Genomic DNA, 25,739 nt, shown 5'->3' with positions numbered 1-25,739 from the left:
GAGAAGACTTGTCCTCTTCAGGGTGACCGGTGACGGAGCCTATCCCCGCACCCTTGTCTGCTCGCCAGTCTAGCGCAGCACGTATTCATCTACTTTACATCCACCCACCCGTTTTCTATACTGCTCCTGGGAAACTCCCAAATATTGTACTTCTTCCTCCCGTTTTAATAGTTTCCACTATTTTATGGAGAAAAAAAATACAGCGTAGGAGTGGTTGAGAAGGAGGCTGCAGAAGGGCCAAGAGGAGAAGAATGCAGATTTATTGAAGTATTTTCTAAAAATGAAACTAATTATAGTGCTCCACTGGGACCCAATATTACTTTAAAAGTCCCTGAATTAGCAGGGGAGGGCCTGTGAGGTCTTCAGTAAAGCTGGGCCACACTAAAAATGCTGGTACCGATCCGATACCAAGTAGATAGAACCTAAGCATTGCCGATACTGATACTTTTTATACTTTTTACTTGTAATGATTCATTTTTGATCCTGAATAGTATCACACTGAAACGAAGGAAAACGAGTTTAGGCAAACATTTTTAATCTACACTCGTATTGGTGTGGAACGTAACCGTGCAGTATGTGAGCCATTCCACCGAATACAGTTGTGACGCTCTCGAAATAAACATACATTTCTGTCTTATTTCAACTCTAAATCGGTTAATACACATATTGAAGTATCCACAGCCTGTATTGGCCCACCTCAGGCCACTTAATTAATGTTTTGTATAAGTTTCCTAAGCCGAGATGACCTATTTAAATAGACTGGAAGTAACAGGAGTGGGTTTTAGCATAGAATTGGCAAATACCGTACATAAAATATGGACACGTAGCATCAAGTTCGATGTAACAATATGAACAACACGACAAAAAACACAGATTCGTATAATAAACAGAAGACAAATGAAAAAGGTTCGTCACGCTAGTATCGATCCAAAGTTGTATCGACACGGTATCATCCGCGTTCCCGCTCCCGTCGGAGCATCTGCCTTGCGCCGTGCGCGCGCGTGGTAAGAAAGCATTTAGGAGGCTGTGGCGGGTGGAGGACAAGTGTCTTGTGGGATGCCAAGTAGCCGCCGGCTGGACAACTACAGAAGAACGCGGCGAGGAGCGGTGCGCGGAAGAGAAGATTGTTTTCACAATCCGTGTCACGGTTCATTTAACGGTCGACACTGAGGTTTGAGCTGTCGGCGTCCGCGGGGATTCATCACAAGTGAAAGTTCACTTCCCACGAACCGACGCGTGGGAGTGGGAGGTAGGATCGCTTTTGAGCGAGGCGAGCCCCACTCTGTCTCGTCATGGCAGGTAATTGACTTCAGTCACTACACACATAAACACTAGTAATGTGACGGTGGGTGCTTGCACGATTGTGCTTACGCACCATTGGTAGTTTAGCTAACGGTAGCATGCTAACAAAACTTAGCCAGGGCTAATGCTAACGTTAGCTAGTCAGCAAACTCCAGTGTCATCACGCATCTTCGTTTACTAAAGCTAACAAGCTAGCTAGCGTGCTAGCCAGCTGCTGCTAGCAAATGAACGAGGCTGTGTAGCATTAGATTACCCGCCTAGGACCTGTCTTGCAAGCTAACTCCGTATGTTACCGTATGTTCAAGGTAACCTACGCGTGACACTTCTAAACTAATCATTTTAGTGTTTATGCACCAAATTGACTATAAAGGCGATATTCGACGTAGAAGTTCCACATGCCGTAGCTGTCTTGCTCGGTTGTTAAGACAAGCTAATGTTAGCTCAAACTTTGACATTGCCCACATGCTATCAGCGTTGCAGAGCTAGCTGTTAAATGCAGTGGTATTCTTCGCATTTTACCATTTGAGCGGCTGAGGAATAAACCGGAATATATCGTCGTTTATTACTTCCACAGCCGTAAATTAACATTTGCACTGTGCACTCATCAGCTGTTAACATCACTTGTTCAGTGCAGTCTTGGTATTGACGTAAGTGATTTGCGCTGTGACCGCTTTGACGAAATCTGACGAAAATGACCAGTTACTTGTTTGCCACAAATATACCATGAATGCTGCAATGTATGTGTTCATTTTGGGCGGGGAAATGAGACGGCTCCACGAACAGATGCATTGCTTCACCCCTTGTTGAAGAGGACGATGACTTGATCTGATGTCTGAATACCATGCAGATCACATCTATGTAGCCCTTTTTTTTCCTTTTCTGGTCATAATTCACCCTCTGCAGCTTTTCCGGTCACGATTCCTCTTAGAATATGTGAATGTGGCGAGCGATGACTCATAAATGACAGGCTGGTTATTTTATAATTCATTCATTCATTTTATCACCTGAAAAACATACCAGAAAGGAAGACGTTTCAGCAGTTGGAGCTTTGCTTTGATGTGTAATGATGCACTTAGTGCAGTAATTGGAGTTTATAGGGCATGATGGCATAAGTTAAAACGCAGAAGACAATTTAAATACAATGATACGCATGCACGTGCAGCATTACCGCTCTATGATTGCCGCTGTCATTTCAGTGTTTATTTCTGCGTCTGCAGGAGGTGGAGGTGACATGCAGTGGTGCTTCTCCCAGGTGAAAGGAGCCATTGACGACGATGTGGCTGAAGGTACGAGCATTCGGGGAAAATGACTATTTAGACGTGGTGTGAAGCTTTCTGTGTGTTTCCGTTGGTTAGTGATGGCATCATTTAGCCACGCACGCACCCGTCAGTCTTTGGGTCGTCAGCTAGCCAAAGAAAGCAGGAATGGCAGTGTTTCCCACAGGGCTGTAGTAGGATAGGGTCGCTGGATGACGTCATCGTATCATTTGCATAACCGGCCATGATGCATTTGTAAGTAATTGTAATGGACACTGTAGCAGAGGGGAATAACGTGGCGGACAAAATGTGAGTACAAAACATGAGAAGCGCAACAAATCATCAACAAAACTTTCTTCTGTTGCTTCTTGTGGTTTTTTTTAAATGTCGCAAACAAGACGGAGCTGCCTTGTGATTGCTCTGAGGTGGGGGGGCAAAGTCAACAGCAGCACCCACTTCTGGTTGAGAAGAGCGATGCTTGCTTGCATGTCAGCCCCTCCACACGGGAACAAGATTTTTATTTTATTTTATTTCTTCAGGTTAAAAATAAAAGTGGCCTCCGTACTGTGCCGGATTAGTAAATTGTTGCATCCAGACGGAAACGATGCAATGCACAAGCACACCCACGTGTGGCGCTGTGAACAAACACGCAGGCGGAACTACGTGATACACCAAACCATAGAATAAGAAAGAAAGAACGAACGCGCGTACGTCTGTCGTCTTCTGCTTTCCAAGACTTCCAGTATGAGAAGTGGAATTTCTTCTGCGAGTCGTTATGGAGTATGAGACGACAAAATGTGAGGAGGACGTCGACGGGGGTGAGCCACGGCCGTGGAAATATTCAAGATATTATGTCGGCTTGTCATCAAAGCTCTCTTATGGTCATTTGGCGGTGAGCGGGTGACGTCAGCGTTTTCGTATTGCCTGTATACACGGCAACGGAAATCCGGCGTTCTCAGGTTGTGCCACTCTGGAAGCCGTTTTCAAAAAATACCGTTTCAGGTCACCCAGAATGCCGTTCCCGTGTGGATGAGAGGCTGAGATCAAATACTGAAAACGTTTCCGTTTGGAAAGCCCACACCTTTTGTCCTTTTTTTTTTTCCATTCATTTTGTTCGTCAAGCATGAACATTTCGCGCTTTGTGTTGCGCGCCTTGAACGCACCACAGTTATGTGCTGTGAGACGCAAAAGTGAAATCTATACATACGTTTCTCCAGCTTTGCCACAGCTTAATAAATCCAGCAAATAGAAGACAAACTGCCGTGTGCCTTCCACTCTAAACCAGTTCAATCCCAGGAGACGTCTCACCGTTTTGAGAGCCTCTCCGTTTTAGTCTCCAAAAGTATGTTTGCTACATTTGTTGGTCAACCCTTTTAAAAAAAAAAAAAAAAAAAAAAAAAAGAGCATGTAGAAGGGTCTGATTAATCAGATTAACCACTGATCCCTCCTGCTACATCTTCTTATTCTCTGGCATATGAGGAATTCCAAAAACAGTCCCATTAAACAGGGTCAGGCAAAATGATCTGACACATTTGTAGGTTAAATAAAAGGCAAATCAGGTAAAGAAAGTGTTTTTATTTTCGAAAAGTACATATCATGCCATTCTGTTTCATTATGCTTTAAAAATGAAGTCAGTCAAATGGGATCCATTATTGTCCACACACTCAATGCAGATCCAGTGGCTCTGAAGTTGGTAACCCATAACAAGAAGGTGTTTGGAGCTGGTGCGGGATCATGTCTACCAAGATTGAAGTGCAAACGGAACGCTCGTTGTGTTGCAGTTACACATTCGCTTGTTTTGATGAACGTTTCCACAATGAAAGCGCGGTGGTGTAGTGTAGTAGTCGCTCATTTGCTCTTCAGTCCTCCACTCTAACGCTCTAATGCAGGGGTGTCCAAAGTGCGGCCCGGGGGCCATTTGCGGCCCGTTTCTGTGATTTTATCGGCCCGCAGCACACTCTTAAAATGTAATTTAACAAGGAAACTTTAAAAAAAAACAAAAAAAAAACAGCAGCAGCAAAAATGGGAAAATCAATCAAAATCAGTCAAAATATTAAGAGAAGAGTTGTAATCTAGCGAGGGGAGAAAAAAAGCCATTGTTTCACAAGAATAAAGTAATTGTATGAGGAAAAATGTCATTTTAGTAGCATGAAGTTGAAATATTAAAGAAAAAGTTTTTTTTTTTTTTATTGTAATTTTTGGAAACTGGGGGAAAATTTATAACATTGGAATAAAGTGAAAATACTAGGAGAAGAAAATATATACAAGAAAGCTGAAACATTGGGGAAATGATACCAAAAAATCTACAGCGGAAATTTTACCAGAGTAAAGTCAAAATATTACGAGAAAAAAGTTTCAATTTTACGAGAATAAACGTATAATATGAGGAAAAATATCATTTTTAGTAACAATGTTGAAATGAAGAAAAAATACATAATTGGTTCAAAAGATAAAAATATTATTGGAATAAAGTTATGAGAGGACAGCTGAAATGAAATAGTTAGAACATTTAAAAAAACAACAGAAATGGGAAAAAAATAGCTGTAATTTTACGAGAATCAAGTCAAAATATTAAAAGTCAATCAAATAAAGAACAAAAATCGCAATGTACAAGAATAGACTGAAATGTCATTTTTAGTAGCATTTCACATCTATTACAAAGGTGAAATGCATTTTTTTCTTGAGCTACGTACAGTATAGCTTCTTAGCATATCTCTGTGTTGGTTCACTAAATATCAAAGTGGCCCTTTCATTTTCAGTATGTGTTTGGACACCCCTGCTCTCATGCGTTGCCTCCTGCCCAACACCTCAGGCAATCACGCGTTCACAAAGATGTCTTCCTACAATCCTCTGTAGTTCAGCCTTTCTGCTTCATTGGTCAGAAAAGGGTTAAGTAACAATGTGCGTGAAAACTAGGTTACTCTTATTCAGTCCACTCTCCATGTTATGTTTCTTGCTCACAATGATGGCCGCACATGAAGAAAGTGCTTGCATTTCTCTTTTTAATCCACGGTGCTGTGGACAATGTTGCTACATACACTGGCACCCGCTGAGGTTAACTGCTTTGAGTTGGAAGTATTGTGACCTCCACAGCGCAGCCACGACCAAATGTTAAATCACTGCAGGATAGCAGAAACTGATCACATGTCTTTTTGTGCTTTTATTTTCAGCGGACATCATCTCCACAGTTGAGTTTAACCACACAGGCGAGCTGCTGGCTACGGGTGACAAGGGTGGGCGTGTCGTCATTTTCCAACAGGAAATAGAGGTGCGACTGAAGATTATATTTTATTTTAATTTTTTTTACAATGTTTTGCAGTAATGTTGCTTATGCTTCGTTGTCACTAATTACTAGGGGTGTCATGAGACAAGGCGATGCACAAAATCGGGTCCACGAGAACAAGACAAGACGATATTTTAGACATCAATTTTAAGAAAATGGAAAAAAAATGACTGGGCAAACAAGCTTTTAAAAAAAAAAGACTGCATTTGTGTTTTGAAAGGTTTATTGTCCCACAAATTGACGCTTAATGATATTGTAAAAAAAAGTTGAGACCAAATCAACCACAAATGTTATAATATATAATAAAAAAATATATATATCATAATATTGCAATATTTCCTTTAAATATGTCATGTTTTACTCTGCAAAGTTGTGACGTGTATTTTCTCACAGGTTAGTATTTACTTTGCCGACCGAACGTCAGTGAGTGTTGACTGTCGGGATGAAGGCTCTGCATCTTGATGTGTAGTTTTTTTTTGGTTTTTTTTTTAAACCTCCTAACCTCTACTACGTTACCTGGTCACGAAGCTCCACTCTTTTGCTGTGTGTGTATGGTAGCGGCCCTGCCTCCCCCCCATAGAGACAAAGCGACTGTGTGACTGACAAGAGGTGTCACTCTGTTCGCCGTTATGTGAAGCGTTTGAACCAATGCAGTGGAGAGTGAACCCTCTTTTTGCGTGTTTGGAGGGGAGACACAGGGAAAACAGACAGGCATGACACGCCGGCTTTTTTTTTTTTTTTTTAAGAACAAGAAATCTCTTTCACGTTTTAATCTTGTGAGATCTCGTGACACGCCTACTAATTACTCATTACCTACCTTACATTTTTTCCATCACCACACTTCCCGTCTTACCTAAATGTCTTTGTGGTTTCCTGTTGTTGTGACAGAATAAGAGCCTGCCTCAGTTCCGGAGCGAGTACAACGTTTATAGCACTTTCCAGAGTCACGAGCCTGAGTTTGACTACTTGAAGAGTTTGGAGATAGAAGAGAAGATCAATAAGATTCGCTGGCTCCCTCAAAAGAATGCTGCTCAGTTCCTGTTGTCGACCAATGGTAAGTTTCAGGAGCAGTTTCAATCTGGAAAACTATTGGGGCACTTGTCATGGATGATGCAGTTTGACCAAATAAATTTTTTTTTTTTTTCATTTAGCATCCCTAAAAAGTCATAACATTGACAAATGTGTTTGATACTGGATAGCTTATTTTAAAATCTATTGATTGTCGCTACTTTAAAAAAAATGTATTTATTACTTTATGTATATTTTTTTATTTGGCGCTACCTGTTTGGCCTCTTGATTAGAAACACATTGTAATGGGCTGTCTGTGTAGCTTATTGTTACAACTCCATACAGTTAATTGCATTGTAACTCTACTTCTTAACACCAAGCAACTATGGTCTTCTCAGTGAGCAGCGGGTCCTGCTACAAAACAGCTTCCACAAAAGTGACACACACATGTGTCATGGTGAATGATGCAAATTAGACCAAGTTGTTTTGCAATGTATCTGAATACAGTACTCTTCAACCACTGCATAAAACAAATGGTTTTTAGTTAATGGTTAGGTGACCAAATAGTCCAGCTTTGGTACTACTGTATGTATGTCATTGTCCGCCGCAAGAAGACATTTTCCATCTTTTCTCTCAAACGCAACACTGATTGTCCAACTGTGTGTTTTTTTTTTGGTTGTTGTTTTGTTTGCATGTTTGATTGCATTAATTGACAACGTTAGATTGTAGAGTGATAGATATGCAAATGGGCCATTGGTGTTCAAATAGATGTCTGACAATGTTAATGACAAGTCTTCAAATAATACAGATTTTACATCATTTAATATGTGTGCCATTCAGTGGATGTATGCTTTTGGCTCTAAGACCCTTCATGTATTGTCTTTTACAGATAAAACTATAAAACTGTGGAAAATCAGTGAACGAGACAGGAGACCAGAGGGTTATAATCTGAAAGAGGAAGATGGACGCTACAAAGATCCTAATTCTATCACCTCACTACGGGTCAGTCCATGAATCGTACACACCGTGAGACTGCAACGACGACGTAATACAACCGCAGAACAGTTCATACACTGATTGTTAAAGAACAATCTACCTGTATGCACGCATTCATGATCTGCAGAGTCTGATGAAACCCAACTGAATAGCTGTTTAAAATGTGTCATCGATGGCTGCAAATGTAATGACAACTCAACAGGACTGCACTATTACATGCAGAGTATAGGAGCTACAGTGTTTTTGCTGGTACTTCAAAAAAACATGTACCGACAATCAAGCAAAAATGGCATCAGCCTTTATCTGTGTTTTCAGTAAAATGCCAAACCTGCCTGCCATTACCACCCATCTGCACTATGCTTAACAAATAGACCCCCTGGAGGGCAGACATGTTGTGATTGAAAAAGTTTAAACTGTTTCTGACAGATTTACTTCACACAAATGTCAGAGACAGAAATATCTGACTCTCGTTCATATCACAGGTGCCAGTTTTGATACCGATGGACCTCATGGTGGAAGCCAGCCCACGCAGGGTGTTCGCAAACGCTCACACCTACCACATCAACTCAATTTCAGTCAACAGTGACAACGAGACTTACTTGTCTGCAGACGACCTCCGCATTAACCTCTGGCACCTTGAGATCACAGACCGCAGCTTCAGTATCCTTTTCTGCACAACTTGTTGCATTACTTGTAGGGTTTTATTAGATCTTTTTGAAAAAATGACATTTGCTGCTCAAGATTAGGTTTTACAATTGTTTGTTTATACCGTTGGTATTTTGAAGACTTTTCTGTGTATGGTTTACACAATTACTGTTTATTTCAACTAGACAAGCGCATCTGTGGAAAGTATTCCTCTTAATCCAGCGCTATCAGATATTGTTGACATTAAACCAGCCAACATGGAGGAGCTAACAGAGGTGATCACTGCAGCCGAGTTCCATCCTCATCAGTGTAACACCTTTGTCTACAGCAGTAGCAAAGGAACCATCCGTCTGTGTGACATGAGGGTCTCTGCGCTATGTGACAAGCACTCCAAATGTGAGTAACTCCACCCAAATACCTCGCTGTAAAGATGTTTTACAACTGAACAGAGGTCTTGTTTGAAACTAAAATGATCATTGACACATGACCCAATTAAGTTCTTGACGGTTCTGTTCAATTCAGTTAATGATGTGTAGTGTGACATTTTTCTTAATGTAATGTTTCCATCCTTTCTCTTGACCAGTGTTTGAAGAGCCAGAAGATCCAAGTAATCGCTCTTTCTTCTCTGAGATTATATCATCAATCTCAGATGTTAAATTTAGCCACAATGGACGCTACATGATGACCAGGGACTATTTGTCCGTAAAGATTTGGGACTTGAACATGGAGAACAGGCCAGTGGAGACCTATCAGGTGTGTGTTTGCTAGATTGCTTGTCAAGAACTTGTATGTGATGTCCTGGTTAGTATTGGTTTCTTATAGTCCATTATCTATTAATGTGGTGGGCTCTCTTTATTTCTTCACCTCAGATGATGTTTGATCTGTGAATGTTATTTATATCCATTTATATTACAAGTATATGATTTATAGCGAGGCGATGGTTATCCAGCAATGGCAATTAAGGAAAGGCTGGAGAAGCACCCTGATGTCGACAGTCATTGTAGTTTAAAATCATGGCCACTGGGGGGCACCTGAAACGTGGCCCCGTTCTGTTACTTTGAGAAACTACAGTAGTTTTCTTAATTGTGTCAACCCTGCAACTGTTATGAACTATACTTCATTTGAAAATGAACACACTCTGGATTGGTGATACTCTACCAGTCTCGAAACAGCTCTTCCTTTTCCATCCAGGTCCACGAGCACCTGAGGAGCAAACTGTGTTCGCTGTACGAGAACGATTGCATCTTTGACAAGTTTGAATGTTGCTGGAACGGCAATGACAGGTGATAAAATGACACCTCCTCTTTTAATTTGATTTTAAAAACTGATGCAAGCCATAATGACGTTTTAATTATTTTGATTTAAACTATTAATTTAAGACATTGAGTGGCGCTAATTTTGATTAATCTGCTGTATATTAAAATGTTTTCCGACATGCAAATTGGACATTTAGGATGGATGGTTCTATTTATATATTTAATGGTCTCGTCATCTTCTCTACATTCTACTAGCGTGGTGATGACTGGCTCATACAACAATTTCTTCCGGATGTTCGACCGGGGCCAGAGGCGCGATGTAACTTTGGAGGCTTCCCGTGAAAACATCAAGCCCATGCAGGTCCTTAAACCCCGCAAAGTGTGCGTTGGCGGCAAGCGCAAAAAAGATGAGATCAGCGTAGACAGTTTGGACTTCAACAAGAAGATCCTTCACACTGCCTGGCATCCCCAGGACAACATCATCGCGGTGGCGACGACCAACAACCTCTACATATTCCAGGATAAAGTCAATTAACAACTTCAGGGTGAGCTTGTGTGAGATCTGGTGTGGGTGACGTCGTGATGCACCACCTGCCGCCTCGCGGCCTCAGCCAGGGTGAGTCATGGTAACGCTGACAACCAGCCCTGTTTGTCACTACTGGGTGACCGGCCTTTGTTCCACATGGAGACAGAGGAAGCCTCGCTCTTGCCCATCATCAATCTGTCTGTGACAGTGATACCTGCCTTGTTGTGTCAGTGATGTGCCATCTTTTTATTTCTATTTTTTGGTTATGTTTTTTTTTTTTTTTTGTTTGTTGAGTTGTTGTTTTTTTTTTGGCCAGCCTACACACCGCTTCTGGGGAAATGTAGGTATAACTGATTAATATCCTAAATTACAATACAGATTTATTTTTTATAAACTTCCCCAATGGCCCTGTGGAAACTCTTATTAGTATGTCCCTCATTGTCCTGTGCCATAGTAGTTTCATTTTTTTTCTAAGAAAAAAAAAAAGCCAGTTCGTCTTTTTTGTTATTGTATGTGTGTATTTGTCCTTTTTATGAAGTAATCTGTCATGCAGTAATAGTATTATTTGGGTCTCCTCGCATATCGCCATTAAATCCATGCGTGCTCACTCATCACAAAGGTATTCTCACAGATGGCCCCCCCCCCCCCCCCCCTTTTTGCTGTTCTTCGTGGTACAGAGGCAAATCTCTGTTCAAGCCTGATTAGTCTCCGTAACTCAGGTTTGGGGTGGTCATTAATTCCAAAATGGTTTTGTTTTAATCTGCTCTGTGTTTTGTGTTCAACAACTTTCTAGTGAGTCTGTTCAAACATCACAATGGTTTATATTAAAAAGTAAACATGTCTCCAGATTTTTTCCGTCCTATTTTAATTGGTTAACTTGGACCTTAACATCCTTTTCTTTTTGGGTGATCTTAATTTAGTACAGTACTGTTGTCTTCCCATGGTGTATGACAGCTCTGGAGTATCGATACTGGTCTCGCTCCAATTAAAGTACTTGGATATATGTGTTTGTTCAGCAAAGGCTTAAAACAGACATAAACCAAACCTTTATTTGAGACATTAGGTTGCAACAATCGTTTTTTTGAAATGCAAAAAATGCTACTGTATGTGCCAGTGCAATGGGCTGCAAGATGAATTGAATCGTTTTGTCTCCACATTTGACAAACTTGGACCAGTCAGACTATATCTGATGCCTCTATCAATGTGCAACTACAGTACAATTAATCTATGACAGTGACTATAATAAAGGAACTACTTTTTTTTTTTTTTTTTGCATTCTTGTGATTGTTTGTTTGGTTCTATAAGGCACCTCATGAGTAGTCGTGGTGACTCTGCTCATGGTTGCACATTACAATGCTGGGACTCTACAAGTACACATTCACTATCTACAGCATGAACATCAGCAGTTATGTAACAGTGTAAATGAACCTTTACTGCAGGGGTGTCCAAACATTTACCAGCAAGGCCTACATACAGAAAAATTGAAAGGATGTGGGAGGGCCACTTTCATAGATTTTGTTAAATTATAAAGATGCTAAATCCAATCCAATGTAGGTGTAAATTATCAACATTTCAGGCTTTTATCATTGCATTGAGACTTTTTGTGTTATTTTTGCTGGGGGGGGGATTGCGTAATTTTATTTCTACAAAGTGCTGTGGGGCATGAAAAGACTGCAAATGGCCCCTGAGCCACACCTGTGCTTGCTATTTGAAAAAAACCCGGTTTTGTGTTATAGGTTTTTTTGTGTTACATAACGCCCCCCGGGCCGCACTTTGAACACCCTTGTGTTTTTGAAATGATTCTTTGTTGGGTGTACGTGAGGACAAGCACGCTTACTAATATGGGAATCAGCCGAGAGCACATCGACAAGTTACTGTAATTTAATTTTGTCAATGAAACAGTTAATAATTCAGACACAGTTTATGTTTATCTTTTACAACGGTATTAAAAATTATATGTTTATATAACCCCTCCCAGCCCTATGTTTCGTTGAGCTACGTCATCAACCAGTTCCAGGAGGATCTGGGGTGCCTCACAGCTGCTACCTCCTCACAGCTAACGAGTAAAAACAAAGCGCCCCCGTGTTATAAAAGCAGCAGGCAGCGAGGCTATATACTTGTGACGGCCGTTTGTCTGAATGTATGAAGAGAAAGTAGCACACGTTTTGCACTGACGGGCTTTTTGTAAACCCACCCTAGTTACCAACCATGTCCGACGCTAGTGACACTGCTACACACAACAGCCGAGACTCTGGGCTCAACGGTAAGTAGTCAGCTACATTTTGAGATGTTTGACAGTGTGTTCCCTGAGTGCAGTGAGACTGGATATTTACGCGATATGTAGTGTGTTTCATATTATAAAGAATAGTTTTGCATTATTTTTTCGCCGCGAAGCTACATTTTCAAAGGGGTGGAGTCGACGGCGCCATATTCCGTTTGTTTATTGACAGCGTGCTGGCCAATGGTGGGTTAGATCCTCTTGACGGACAGGCTTGTGGACGAATCAGCGAGTGATACTGTGTTATGGAGGTGGGTTTAAGTTATGTCAACAAGACGGCAGAAATTGTTTAAAAAAATGGAGGGTATTAAGATTTTACAATATTTCGACGAAGATTCACCGTAGCCGTTTCTTAAAACCGATTGTTTTTTGCTACTTGACTGTTATAGTTCTTATATTTTCATGAGACTGTCTACATACTATTCATTTCCTTTACGATGGGGTTTTATGTTAGCTAAATGGTACTGTTTTCGAGAGGAAGGCAACACTACAATTTGTTGTATCGATCCAATATTAAGTAAATGCAGGGCCAGCATCTCTGATACTGATACCGATCATTTTTTTGGACATTATTGAAGATCATTGAATTATTTTATGATTTTTGTCTGTCATTTGTTCATCAGATAAATCATAGGACAAAGAAGTTGGATAAACCAAAAATATCAACACTTTGTGAACAGGTATAACTATTTAGGCAATATAGCAATATTATCCAATTATTCCCTTTTATTACATTCAGTTGTTTGGCAAGACCAAAATAAAGTTGGTAGTGCAAAATAGGTAAACAAAAGCAAAACTACTATTGACTTCCTTTCAAATTTAACTTTTTGCCCCAAAAGTCCAAGGACCAGTATCGATAAGGTCGATAGTTGGATCAATCCACCCACCTCTCCTGCCTGCTACCACGACATACACCTCATCTTATGTACGTCGAGGCGAACAAAGACTTTAATATTGTAAAGTTTTACTCTTCACGTTTAATGAATATCTCCACTGTCTGCAAAGGCAACAGCAAAGCACTGTGTGATTTGTTGCTCCGTCACTATGGAGAGGCATGACTATGCATGCTATTTTCAGCTACTGTGGCAGACGGTTTGGATGGTGAGTGGCATCAGGTTCAAATAAATAAATGGGCAAGACTTGATTTTATCTTAGCCTAAAAACGTACAAGAAAGTGTTGACCTGGATCAAATAAGCTGCTTATTTGGTTGTTAGCAGCTTGGCAGCGTTGTTAACTGACTTAATTTAGCTAGTTGGCTAATAAATATTAGCCAAATGGAAAAATGGAACATCAAGTCACACTAACATGTGATCTAATGTCTAAATGACGGCCAAAGACACTATCCTTGGCATGATGGCCGACCCTTCCTCCTCGCAAGTTGAGGCTCTGCTGCCTTAGCTTAATTGTCTTTGTACTTCTGTTTATTAAGTGCGTGAATGTACTGTCGAGTGAGCTAGCGTGCCTTGTTTTTTGAATTGATAGTCTTTCTACTGTATTTTTATATTTTAAGTACCATGTCAACTGTCCTTACGCAACTTGAGAACTATTGGACTGTCTCGGTACTTGTTGAGACACCTCTTCATAGGCATTATGTCCCTCAGGTTATCAGATAGATTGGCCGTCAGTGTGGACGTGGGTGTTATCTGAGACGTCAAGCTATATTTGGACTTTCCTGGAGGGCTCTCACCACCAGGTCATAAACATTCTTATCTAATCCATAAGGGCTTCACATAGGATCCTCCATCCGTCCCCCACTGCTGTCTCCGATCCGCAACATCAGTCAGTCAAAAAAGATTACTTCATGCCCGTTGTCTTTTTATCCACTTCGCAGCTGATAACAGGCCTGAACGCTAGAAAGTTCGCAAGCGTCGGCGCCATGGCAACGTGGTTCCAGACCACAGAGCAGAGACAATGCGCTGCCGACAGCGGCTTTGCTCGTAGTCTGCTCTGTAATCCACAGGATGAGAGTGAGTGCTGAGTCTGGGCCATCCATCTAAGGGGAGGGAGGGACGACATATTGGGTCAGTGGGTGTAACTGCACTTGTGCATGTGCAATTGAGAACCTGAACTTACTGTTTATGTTCTGTTATGGGGTCATGTGACCTCTGTGGGAGGCCCCCCTCTTCTGTCTTACGGCTAGAACGTGTCCTCCAGTGACACGATGATATGAGAGAATGTTTTTTGCCATTCTTGGGATTCATGCCTTCTCCTCTATATTTGTAACACTGCTCTAATATGCGGTCAGTGGCCGCCCATGCAGCGGGGGAGCGTCGTGTATCACATTCAAGGTCCACAAGAACGCACAAGAAGGCATTTTTTGCTTTGTCATCACACAGCAGGAAATAGTGCTTTGCTCATCAGCCTTTGATTTACACTCTCAGGCTGTCCGTCGTCACAGTCCCTTGTTTTTCTACTGGTCTTTAAGTGAACATGCTTAGATTTGTAATTTTGAGACCATGCTAGATTGTGTGTCAATTCCCTATTTTCCTAAGGAGTCCATGTTTACATGTGCTTCCATAAGCTGATATTAACCTTATTAAGCAGTATTTGAAATGACATACTGCCATGTAAACATCATTTTGAGGTTATAGTAAATAAGGTCATACTTGCAGTATAATCCCATGTCATCCTTTCTAATCAGTATTTTTGACAAATAGAGAACTTTTATTTGATTGCAAAACTATTTGTGTATTTATTTCCATAATGTATGTGCCGTATGTCACAAAAGTGTCAACACCTCTCATGTTTTGGCAACTATTTTATTATAAGCTTTGAAGGGACAATATGTAGAAATGAAAGTTAGATAGAACTATGGTTGGGCATCGATGGGGACCGGGACTAACATTCCGATTCTCTCAGGCTTGTTCAAATGTTTTTATTTGGATTCCTAGTTTCGATGCTCACTTGGCCGACCGGAAGAAATAGCCGCAAACATCAAGAAAGAAGGAGCCGGCGAGCAGCAGTGAAGAAGAAGCGGCTAAAAAGTTTGGCTTAACGTCATAATGATTTCATGCAAAGGAGGGTGCACCGCCAACATGATTAATGTTCACACATTCACGATGTCGAAATAACACAGTGCCTCATCCTTTATGCACTACGTTGGACTTCCTCTAAGCAATCAGAATCAGGGAAGTCAGACAATAAAGGACGTCTGTCTCATGCCAGTGTAACCGAGGGTTTCAGGATGCTACCTGGTGTGGAAGTTCGGTGTAAATAAAGAACGGGAGCTACGGCTGGGCAAGTTTGTTCATTTGCGCAGGCAGTCTCTGTTAGCAACACTCAACGGACCTTCTCAACTCACACAGCACACTTCTGGCTTTCAAAATAAGAGCCCTTTGGGCTATATCCTGTTTACTTGCGTTAACAAAATAAAGGTGTCGTAAAAATAGTTTATACATAACACTGAGGCAGCAAGCAGTATGCTCCTTTTCAAAAGCAAACATCTTTTGTGGAAGTGTACTCCTGTAAAAAGAAACTCCATAACATGTACTGTATATTCAAGTTGAGTGGTTTGATATTTAGATTCTGGTTGAAAATAGTCCTGTAGGAAAATTCATAGTAAACTTGATCAAAAATTCATTTTCTATTTGTTCATTTAAACCATGCAAACTTTTATGACCCTGCCTTTTAAAAGCATCGGAATTGAGAATTGGTAGGAACCAAAATCGGACCTGGAATCATTGGAAGTCAAACGATGTTATACTAGTCAGTGTAGAACTTGTATAGAGGTATAGATTTACTGTCCTAATTCAACCTATAGCCATCATTGGAATTAAAATGACTTGACTTCTTTTCACTCCCCTCATGATGACATCACTGAGCTGGCCGTCCACGCCTGCCTCTCAGGTGCTCAGTTGGGTTCAGTTCCGTACTTGGCCACTCCATGACCTTCACTTGTCATCATGGAGGTGTTTTTGGGGTTGTTATCATGTTCGAAAACTGCCACGCGGCCCAGTTTCTAAAGGGAGGGGAGGGTTATTTGTCACAGTACGTGTTGAATTTAATGTTTCCCCTCAATAAACCGCAGCTCCTCAGTGCGGCCAGCACTCATGCAGCCCCAGACCATGATGCTGACACTACTATACTTGACCTTTGGCAAGACACATTGAAATGGTTGCTGAGAGATGAGGGTGCCTTCACTTTGGTAATGGTATGCAGGCGGTCCGTAAACACGAGACTAACTTGCGAAGTAGTTATAGTGGAAGTATACACTGTCTGGCTGTTGCGTAGCTACACTACTCTCAACACTCGACTGTCACGGCCATCATTAAGGATAAATAATGTATTGTTGACGAGGAGGTGGTCAATCAACAATCTCTTTATTTGTAAAACAAAACGGGCTACTGTCGGCTGCAACCATGCCAAAACAACATCAGCAAACTCAGCTGTAATCTCAGCATGCAGCTGTCCTGCTCCTACACACGCACACCGTCACGTCTTCACAGCATACATAATTGCCAGGTCGCGATAGTATCCTTGAGCATGTTAAAGGATCTGCTCCTTTGAAAGCGACAGTAATCACAAAGCAGCTTAGTATGTTTATCTCTTTTTTTATTGCTGTTTAATTGTTGTATTTAGTGTTTTTATTACTGTATTTTATGTCTTTCATGTGTTCTGTGTACAGTGTGAGTGACTTAAGTGTTCCAACTTGCAACGCGTCGTAGGAACGGAACTCATTCGTCACCCGAAGACCACCTGTAGTTTATTTTAAACTTGCTTGACAAAGTGCCATTGAAGTACATCACATGTTTACACTTGCACAGTGACCTTTTTGACAATTGTGTTATCACATGTATAGTACAAGTGAACACAACAAAGTAGCGTCAGTGGTTGTACCAAAACATGAGAATACGCAAGGAGTGTGTTGTGGAGGCACTAGCAGCTTATCAGTGTTTCTACCCACAGGGTCCTGGGTGGAGCTGGAGATGAACAGAGGCACCTCAGGGTCAGCCCAGTCATCGTCCACAGTTAGCCCCTCTCCAGGCCTGCTGCCCCTTCCCCAGGTGGAGGAAGAGGAAGCCATGGTGGGGGCGCTGGAGCATGTGCCATCCTCGTCCTCCATCCACAATGGTGACATGGAGAGGATCCTGTTGGATGCCCAGCACGAGTCAAGCCGTAGCAACTCGTCCTGTGATAGGTGGGCTTTGCAATAATCCCCGTTTCTGCTTTCGGCTTTCGGTTGTTTGTCTGAAGTTGCTGTTATTTCCATTTCCTCTTCATGTTGAATACACAGCAGGTTAAAGCCCAATAATTGTTTTTTGTTGTCATTTCACCATAAACTGGTTCATCTGAGCTGTTTTAAGCCCCAGCAGCCCAGCGACTTCTGTGACTTTTTAGCTGTTTTTTCCAAGCCTCCTGATTGCGAGATCATCTCTCGTGTGTGTGCGCGCGACTCCTGTGTGCACTTTGCCCCGCTCTCACTCGTCCATCTGTAACGACGTTCCATTTTAAATGGCTACAACGCGTGAAAAATAGTTTCTTGTGGCAAGTAAATGGGGCAGCGACAGCCACCTTACAGCAAACTCCTCACAGCCTGAGGATAAAATAGTTGTTGACGAACCTGAAGGTCCTGATGCCTATCTACAGTTGCTATGGTTACCTACGGTTGGATGCCTTGTGCGTAGTTTACACCGTGCAATGTGTTTCACATAACTGACCACCTGGCTGCCCTGGCTGGCAACTGTATCACATAAGTATTTCACTTTTGCTTAGGGTAGTGGTGTCCAAAGTGCGGCCCAGGAACCAGTTTCGGCCTGCAGCTTATTTTTTATTGGCCCCTTTGCATATTTTAAAAATAAAATAAATTCATTGTTAATGAGATATGTTATTAGATATGACACTATTTTGCTTTGTCACCTATAACTCTAAGGTAAGTTGAAGATTTGTTCAGATTAGAATTGTAGATATATTTTATCCTTTTTAATGCACCAAATGTATCAAAGTGGCCTCCACATTTAAAAAAATTTTGTGTGTGGAATTCGATGGAAAAGGTTTGGACAAGAATGTGATTAAACCCGTATTGATGGCATTGCTAGCACCGCCACCGTCCTTCTACTCTCAGTTTTACTGTGGAAAAAATATTAGTGTAACATTGCTACTGACGGCCTTTTGTAGAGGACTGTGTCTCATGACAAACTCAACTACACGGGGATGACGTTCCGGGACTACCTACAAAAACAAAAAAACAACAACAAATAGTAATTGAGGCACACATGATAAATGTCCACACTTTTGATTTCAGATTCTGGATCAACATTTGCATCAAAAGTGTAATTAGATTAGTTCAGCTCCATAACCCTCCCAGTCTCTCTTCAATTGCCATTGTTCGCTCCCAACACAATCCAGGTTTAAGCTTCAAGTATGCCTCACACACTTTATCATTTAAAGCATATAAAGTAAGTTACTCACCACTAATGAATGATGGCGTAAGATGATCGATGACTGTCGAAGCTAGTGCTTCTGTAGCCAAAAAACCTTTTTGCGTCTCAGCATAGCAACTATGGTGCGCTCAAGGGCCTGCCGAACAAGTTGCAAAATCTCATTGCTTGAAGAAAAAACGTTATCAGTGAAGCCTAAAGACGTGAACATGAAAAGTCGTGGGCTTTCTAACAGTGGTCCTTGCATGCTGTACATTTTACTTGTATTATCACATATTTTCGGAGAAAAAAATGTCATTAAAAAATTAATTTTTGACGAAAAATCCACAAATTAGCTGAATGTACGAGGATCCACTATTTGTATTTCGGGAATGAATGAAGTGTACTCATACTTGGAGGTGGCTTCTTTGGTAAAATAAGTCATGATGACCTTTTCCTGCACAAGCTAGCATCAATAAGGAACAGACAAATTGTTCACTGTCCTTATTGATTGTGCATGTAACTCAGCATACGCACCATTAGCGCCTCACGTGATGTCTGTTGACTATCTTGGGACAGTGTATACTTGCATGTTTTGACGGAGCTCTGCATTAAATAAAAAGTAAACTATTACTGAATCATTTTGTGACTGCTCTGTTTCAGATGTATTGTAACTATATTTCATGACATTATATTTGATCAGCCAGCTTATATCTAATTCTAATATCCAGCATGCTTAATGTTCTTCAGGAATCCATCCCCTAATGAGAATGTTTGTTGTTTTTGCCCGTTAAGTCCTCCACGGCCCCACACTCCCCAGGATGAAGGGCAGATCATCTTCGACGTGGACGTGACTGGCAGGAGAGACAGTCAAGTAAGAACTCAAATGGCGCTTTATCGGTGTTGCTATGGCAAGCTGAACCCCTAGGCTGAGGTCTGCATGAGCTTGGTAACTACTGCCCACCTAAGTTTCATCACAGATGGCCTAGAGTGGATTTTTGGTGCATTTCTATGCAGCAATTGAGGTTATTCACTGAAATACACAGATGTAGCACTTAATTGTCTTTTAGGAAATGGCACCCAACTGCACTTCTGTAAACATATGTTTGTACCAGTTAGCGAATGAATATCAGGCTGAGTTTGCTGGATGACGTGCAGTGTTTATGTCTTTAGACAGAAGAGGATGGCTTGGACAAGGAGAGGGACATGGACATCCTGATGAAGGACGCAGATTGGGTTGCTGACTGGTCTAGTCGACCGGAAAACATTCCTCCTAAGTAAGTCTTCACTGTGTAAACATCTCTCTCTCGCTCACACGCACACACCTGCTTGCTTGTACAGAGAAAGTGATTCGTCATTCTGGCTAAAGTCGGTGTGACACACAGAGAGTACATAAAGCCATTGGTCTCACATTATATACGAGACTTACAGACTTGTAGAGTTGTTTATTATTCTTTGTTATATTTAGATGCAAGGGTTGCATTTTAGCTGATGTACCATCGCATCAAAGAAACTTTTCCATGTGATATTTGTAGTATGCCTACTCCTTTTTGTTCAAACCGTGTGACCGTTATTATTATTATTATTATTATTATTGTTGTTGTTGTCAGTTAATACAATGTCCAACCATACAACACTTGTGCACAAATAACTGTAGTATTCGGCCGCCTCATGCATATGTTTATTAGTAAGTAAAATTTGTACAGCACCTTTTACAAGATAGGTGTCAGAAAGTGCTGCACAGTTTAAAACCAGAATAAATATAGTCTGAATTTTATATAGAAAACAATCTAACAAACAAATTTACATTGCACCATGTTTTGTGTTCATATTTCAACATCCAGTGGATAGCGAGGATACAAGACAAGCCCTCGGTCGTCTTTGCGTGTTGTTTATAAACTGTCTTATTCCTTCCCCTCCCCCAGGGAGTTTCATTTCTGTCACCCTCGACGCTCTGTGACGCTCAGCATGAGGAAGACTGGCGCCATGAAAAAAGGAGGCTTCTTCTCTGCCGAGTTCCTCAAAGTCTTCATCCCATCGCTGCTGATTTCACACATCCTCGCCCTGGGACTCGGGTAAGAAACGACCATCTCTGGTTCACTAATGGAGAACATTCATGTTGATCCATCAGATACAGCAGTGATTCTCAACTGGTGGGTCGTGACCCAAAAGTGGGTCACGGAGCCGTTATTCCAATAATATTCAAACTTTTTCCTGCAACCAAATTTTCCAAAACTAACAACGTTTTGTTTCTAAAAAAGAAATATATTTCTTTAATATTTCAACTCTATGCTACTAATATGACATTTTTAACATATTTTTTCCTCATAATATTGCGAGTTTATTCCCATAAAATTACTACTTTTTTTCCTGTTAGAATAGAACTTTTTTCTCTTAATATTTTGACTTTATTCTCATAAAATGACAGCTGTTTTTTCCATTTCTGTTGTTTGGTTTTTTTCCCCCGACTATTTGAACTTCATTTAAATGTTCTTCTCGAAATGATGACTATATTCCTACAGTATAATAGTTTGACTTTATTTGCGTGACATAACTTCCTCCGCAACCTGTTTTTCCAAAAATGACAGCTTTATTCATTGCTATATTTTAAAACACAACTTTTAATATTTAAACTTTATGCTACTAAACTGTCGTTATTTTTCCTCGTAATATTATGACTATTATGATTAGTCTCGTAACATCACGTCTTTTTCTTGCTAGATGACACCCTTTTTCTCTTAATATTTTGACTTTATTCTTGTAAAGTTACTGCTGTCTTTTCCATTTTTGCTTTATATATATATATATATATATATATATATATATATATATATATATATATATATATATATATATATATATATATATATTTATATATTTATATATATTTTTTTTAGAATATACTGCACTGCGATTGGCTAGCGACCAGTCCAGGGTACACTCCGCCTCTTACCTAAAGACAGCTGGGATAGGTTCCAGCATACCCGCGGCCCTAGTGAGGACAAGCGGTATAGAAAATGGATGGTTGGATGAATACGCTGCGGGCCACGGGCTGCAAATAGCACCCAGGCCACACTTTGGACACCACTGATCTACATGCTTTTCAACTGTATTTACAGTTGTTGTTGTTTTTTTTTTATCGGTTTCCTCATTCAAGTTGTTAAAAAATGAGGATTAACAGCAGTAAGGGGTGCTGCTCATCCACATAACAGGCTTGTGTAGCCTTCCATTATTAGTTGAACATCTGCTTTCTTGTCAAGAGCTCCCAACAGGAGCACCTTGAGGTGGCGTAGTCTCCACTCTGGTCTCAAGCAGTCTTCTCATGGGATGTCGGGTGCAAATAATGGCGTTCACGACTGTGTCATTGCACATTACCGTCATTGTGACTTGTGTTTCACCAGAGTGTACATCGGCAAGAGGTTGACCACGCCCCCCACCAGCTCCTTCTGAAGCTGCACCTGAAGAAAAGTGCCTGAAAAGTAGCCTGGAGCCAGAGAAAGTATTGCTGTCATAAGGAGAAGAATTTCTCCTCCCTCTATCCTGCTTGCCTCTGCCTCCTCCTCTTTGCTGAGATATGACATGTTCTCAGTAATGCATTGGCCTCCTTACCCTCACCCTCCTCCCCTTTTTCTTGACGGGCTTTTCTGACAGTAGATACCCCCCTCCACCTATATCACTCACTTGTAAAAGCTTTTCAAAGAGTGCATAAGGCTTTTTCGGTTCTCCCCTTAGGTTATTTTTTTTAAGTGAGGGTCACAGCATTGAAACCAAACTCTTCTGTCCACTTTTAACCCCAGATTGTGACGACCATGAGTTAAAAAGTGAAAATGCCTTTTACGAAAGCAGCTCTTTTGCTCTTTCTTTGCTGTCATTTGCTTCTTATTTAAATGTATTTTACCGCAGGAACTATTAAGTTTACCAGAGTGGCCATCCCTTACAGCGAGGAATCACAAGACGAAACAAAGATGTGAAGAAGTATTTTGCCGAAAGGCGGAGTGTTGACGAGTGTCGTGCAGGCCGTGTGCGCACCAACAGTATTTCAAGGTCGGGTCTTGGGTGACAGTGTTGTGGGGTCGAGAAAGCTTCAGACAGCGTGTTAATGTTCTTTCAGTGCAACTTGACCCTCTTTGTTTGTCTGCAACATATCGAAAAGGTACGCTCACTTGGGCTGATTACCGCGTTACGTTTTGTGGCGATTTTAAGTTATCTTAAATACCGAAATATTTGGAGAAAAAACGAGATCAGAACTAAGTTTTCAATTGGCTTTCCAACTTTTATTTTACGCGAGAAAAGTTGCATAGCACACCACCAAGTGTGCCACAACCTATTCAGGTTCATTTTCTACCTTCTGCCATCTAATGGAAAAGCATTTAGTTCTTCTGCCTCTCACAATAAGCAAATAATCATTTTCGGACCAGTCAAGCGTAATTGGATTCCTTTCTGTGTTCGGGAATGAAAACAATGGAATTGGAAAAACATTTTCTTTTATCGAATGGTGAGGTATCTTTTTTTTGTAGGTATCCCGTCTTGCGTTCTAACTCCACAACGTCGTGTTGTTATTTTTGCCGGACTGCTTGAGTTTGGACAGGAGTTCCATGGCGGTGCTCAATTTTGTGCGTCTAAAGGCTGAATTATGCTTGAGCAGCGGCGTGGCTGAGCACTTGACTTGCAGTACTCTGCGCAAACACTAGGAGCGGTGTTTCGCTGAGTGTAAACAACTACAACTCGGGTTGACTAGCTGTTTAGCTTCCTGTGTAGTAGTAGTGAACAACTGATCGTTGTTGGAGATGGAACTAATCTTTTCACTTTTACTGCTCCTCAATTTTGGTGGACATTTTGGTGCTGTCTCAGGACAGAAAAAACGGACATTACACACTAAAAAAAGGCGACCAATCACAACTTTGCGGCCTGCGTCGCCATTGACACAAGGTAAGACTCATGGGGGCTTATGCCGGCGCCGTGATGCTGTAGCGTAATTCAGCCGCAACCTGTGATGGATTTCACTGACTAAATGTGTGATTGCAGACACAGAAGTGACATGTTCAGCAGTATAGCACACTGAAGAAAAGCGTGGACAGCTCAAGACCCGGGTCTGCCATGCTTCGGTTGTCCCGTCTCACAGCACAGCAGAGCTCGACTGCATGACGTTAATGAGCAAGTTTCGTTGAGCTCAATAAATCATTCCATGCCCGAGAACTGAACATGCACAGCAGGGATTCGGTCAGGTGGATGAACAAAAGGAATCAACACTCTTTACTGCCTCCAAGTGAAGTCTTTCCCCGAAAGAGCTGACACTCGTACTCCACTTGGAGCCAAATGCCAAATCTATCACGTATGAAAATGCAGTGTAGATCAAATGTGATCTTTTGTGAAGTACGGTACTAATGGAAGCAATGACCCAGCAGGTCAGTCCTTACCATTTTGTACAAAACCAAAAGAAAAAAACATCAACTATAAGAGTGGTGATTTTCACCATTTCGCCCCAAATGTGACTTCTCTACTCTTCTATGAGACATTTGTGCTCCTGTTTTAAAATGTGCGGCTTTCAGAAAGCTGATTTTGTTTTGACTTTGCCTCCTTTTGTGTAAAAGTACAGAGCAGGAGTCACGTTGTTCCAAAGTAAAGCCTGTTTTGTTAACTAATGACTGGTCCTAACAGTACTTATTGTCATGCATTTGCTTGATTTTTTTTTTCCTATTGCATTCAAGAAATGAGAAACCTTTTTGTCATTAAAGATAACCTGAATGAATATTTTCTGTTTTTGACTGAATGATTTATCAAGTCGATGCACTGCTCATTAAGGACCACTCCTAAAACTTGTGCTGACGTTTTGTGTTGTTTGGTCCTCGCGCTTGTGTTCAGCACACTGTGTCACACTTCGGCAGCTGTCGCAGTCCACAACTGTTGTTTTGGATGCATGCCCGCTCCAGGATAACTTGTGGGGAGTTCCTGTGAGTTCAGTCGTTGCACTCTGCTGACGGTGCAAGTTGGTACGACTTCCCAAGTAGCCACTAAATTGACATTTTCCTTAGGAATGTGTAGACGTGCCTTTATGAGCACTTATTGGGGGAAGCACTGCTCTCCAGTGGTGACTCGTCTGCAGTGCGGCCATGCTCTCCTCACAAATCTGCACGTGTTGCCAAGTCATGCGCTCACTGTCAAAGCCTATGAGTAGGAACTTTGTTTTCATTCATTATTTCTACAGCTCTCTTTTTTCATCCACGCTCATGCTCTAGCAACGTATTTTTATCAAATAGAACACAGTAAATATGGATGAATACTTGGTCTCCGTCATGATTATTAAAAATTATTTGCAGGCTATAATAGATCTTTTTGATACAATAATCAGTGTGGCAACATTACACTGTGTTTTTAATGAGGTAAGCAGTTATTGATCGATAGGTGTCGCACACTTCTTGGCTCCGCCTCCATCATCAGCACACCTGTTCTTGACCAATCGAGACAGAGTGAGGCTCATAGCTCCACCCACTGCAGCTGATGGCGTTACCATGGGTTACCAAGGGTGGTGGCTTGTCATGTCTCTGCATTGGTGAGGTAGAACCTTCTTTCTTTCCTTTTAGTCCACATGCTGCACCATTGACACTGTCATTTCATCGTCATTATATCGTCCACGTAGTAACTGTACTGGGTTTACTGTGTATAGTACTGTGTTTGCACTGTAGGCCACATTTTGTCCAATTTTCTTGCAGGTTCAGTGTTGCTATACAGTACTGTATTTTGGAAGTAAAATTCACTCACGTGTCTATTGTTTACATCAGGGGTGTCCAAAATGCGGCCCAGGAGCCCCTTGTATTCCACGGCTGTTTTTTTT

General features: G+C 41.3%; 2 protein-coding genes across 3 annotated transcripts; both read left to right on the top strand.

The window, feature by feature from the left end:
* The first annotated feature begins 1,309 nt into the window (after window positions 1-1,309).
* Window positions 1,310-10,590, top strand: ppp2r2ab (protein phosphatase 2, regulatory subunit B, alpha b). Its single transcript, XM_054757303.1, has 10 exons — window positions 1,310-1,607; window positions 2,520-2,588; window positions 5,729-5,826; window positions 6,730-6,895; window positions 7,739-7,851; window positions 8,328-8,505; window positions 8,722-8,886; window positions 9,074-9,243; window positions 9,682-9,773; window positions 10,002-10,590. Exons 1-10 carry the CDS (start codon window positions 1,589-1,591, stop codon window positions 10,279-10,281), a joined length of 1,350 nt encoding a protein of 449 aa, XP_054613278.1. The 5' UTR covers window positions 1,310-1,588; the 3' UTR covers window positions 10,282-10,590.
* Window positions 10,591-12,268: 1,678 nt separating this feature from the next.
* On the top strand, window positions 12,269-24,663 carry bnip3lb (BCL2 interacting protein 3 like b). Of its 2 annotated transcripts, none has more exons than XM_054757304.1 (6): window positions 12,269-12,535; window positions 17,457-17,688; window positions 19,703-19,781; window positions 20,081-20,184; window positions 20,833-20,982; window positions 22,309-24,662. In XM_054757304.1, the coding sequence occupies exons 1-6, from the start codon at window positions 12,481-12,483 to the stop codon at window positions 22,355-22,357; spliced, it is 669 nt and encodes a 222-aa protein (XP_054613279.1). In that variant the 5' UTR covers window positions 12,269-12,480; the 3' UTR covers window positions 22,358-24,662. The 2 variants fall into 2 exon arrangements, with proteins under 2 accessions (XP_054613279.1, XP_054613280.1); XM_054757305.1 differs by lacking the exon at window positions 12,269-12,535 and adding an exon at window positions 13,449-13,651 and having other exon boundaries at window positions 22,309-24,663.
* Window positions 24,664-25,739: the final 1,076 nt, after the last annotated feature.

This window comes from Dunckerocampus dactyliophorus, chromosome 17 (assembly GCF_027744805.1).
Source record: "Dunckerocampus dactyliophorus isolate RoL2022-P2 chromosome 17, RoL_Ddac_1.1, whole genome shotgun sequence".
NCBI lineage: Eukaryota > Metazoa > Chordata > Actinopteri > Syngnathiformes > Syngnathidae > Dunckerocampus > Dunckerocampus dactyliophorus.
This window is presented reverse-complemented; position numbering and strand designations above follow the sequence as displayed.

Bases quoted from the DNA above. Each gene is read 5' to 3' on its own strand.
- bnip3lb (XM_054757304.1), top strand. From the start codon at position 12,481: ATGTCCGACGCTAGTGACACTGCTACACACAACAGCCGAGACTCTGGG. The intron at 12,536-17,456 runs GTAAGTAGTCAG...TTCTACCCACAG, and splicing joins CCGAGACTCTGGGCTCAACG to GGTCCTGGGTGGAGCTGGAG. The intron at 19,782-20,080 runs GTAAGAACTCAA...TTATGTCTTTAG, and splicing joins CTGGCAGGAGAGACAGTCAA to ACAGAAGAGGATGGCTTGGA.
- ppp2r2ab (XM_054757303.1), top strand. The intron at 2,589-5,728 runs GTACGAGCATTC...TTTTATTTTCAG, and splicing joins TGACGACGATGTGGCTGAAG to CGGACATCATCTCCACAGTT. The intron at 8,887-9,073 runs GTGAGTAACTCC...TCTCTTGACCAG, and splicing joins ATGTGACAAGCACTCCAAAT to TGTTTGAAGAGCCAGAAGAT.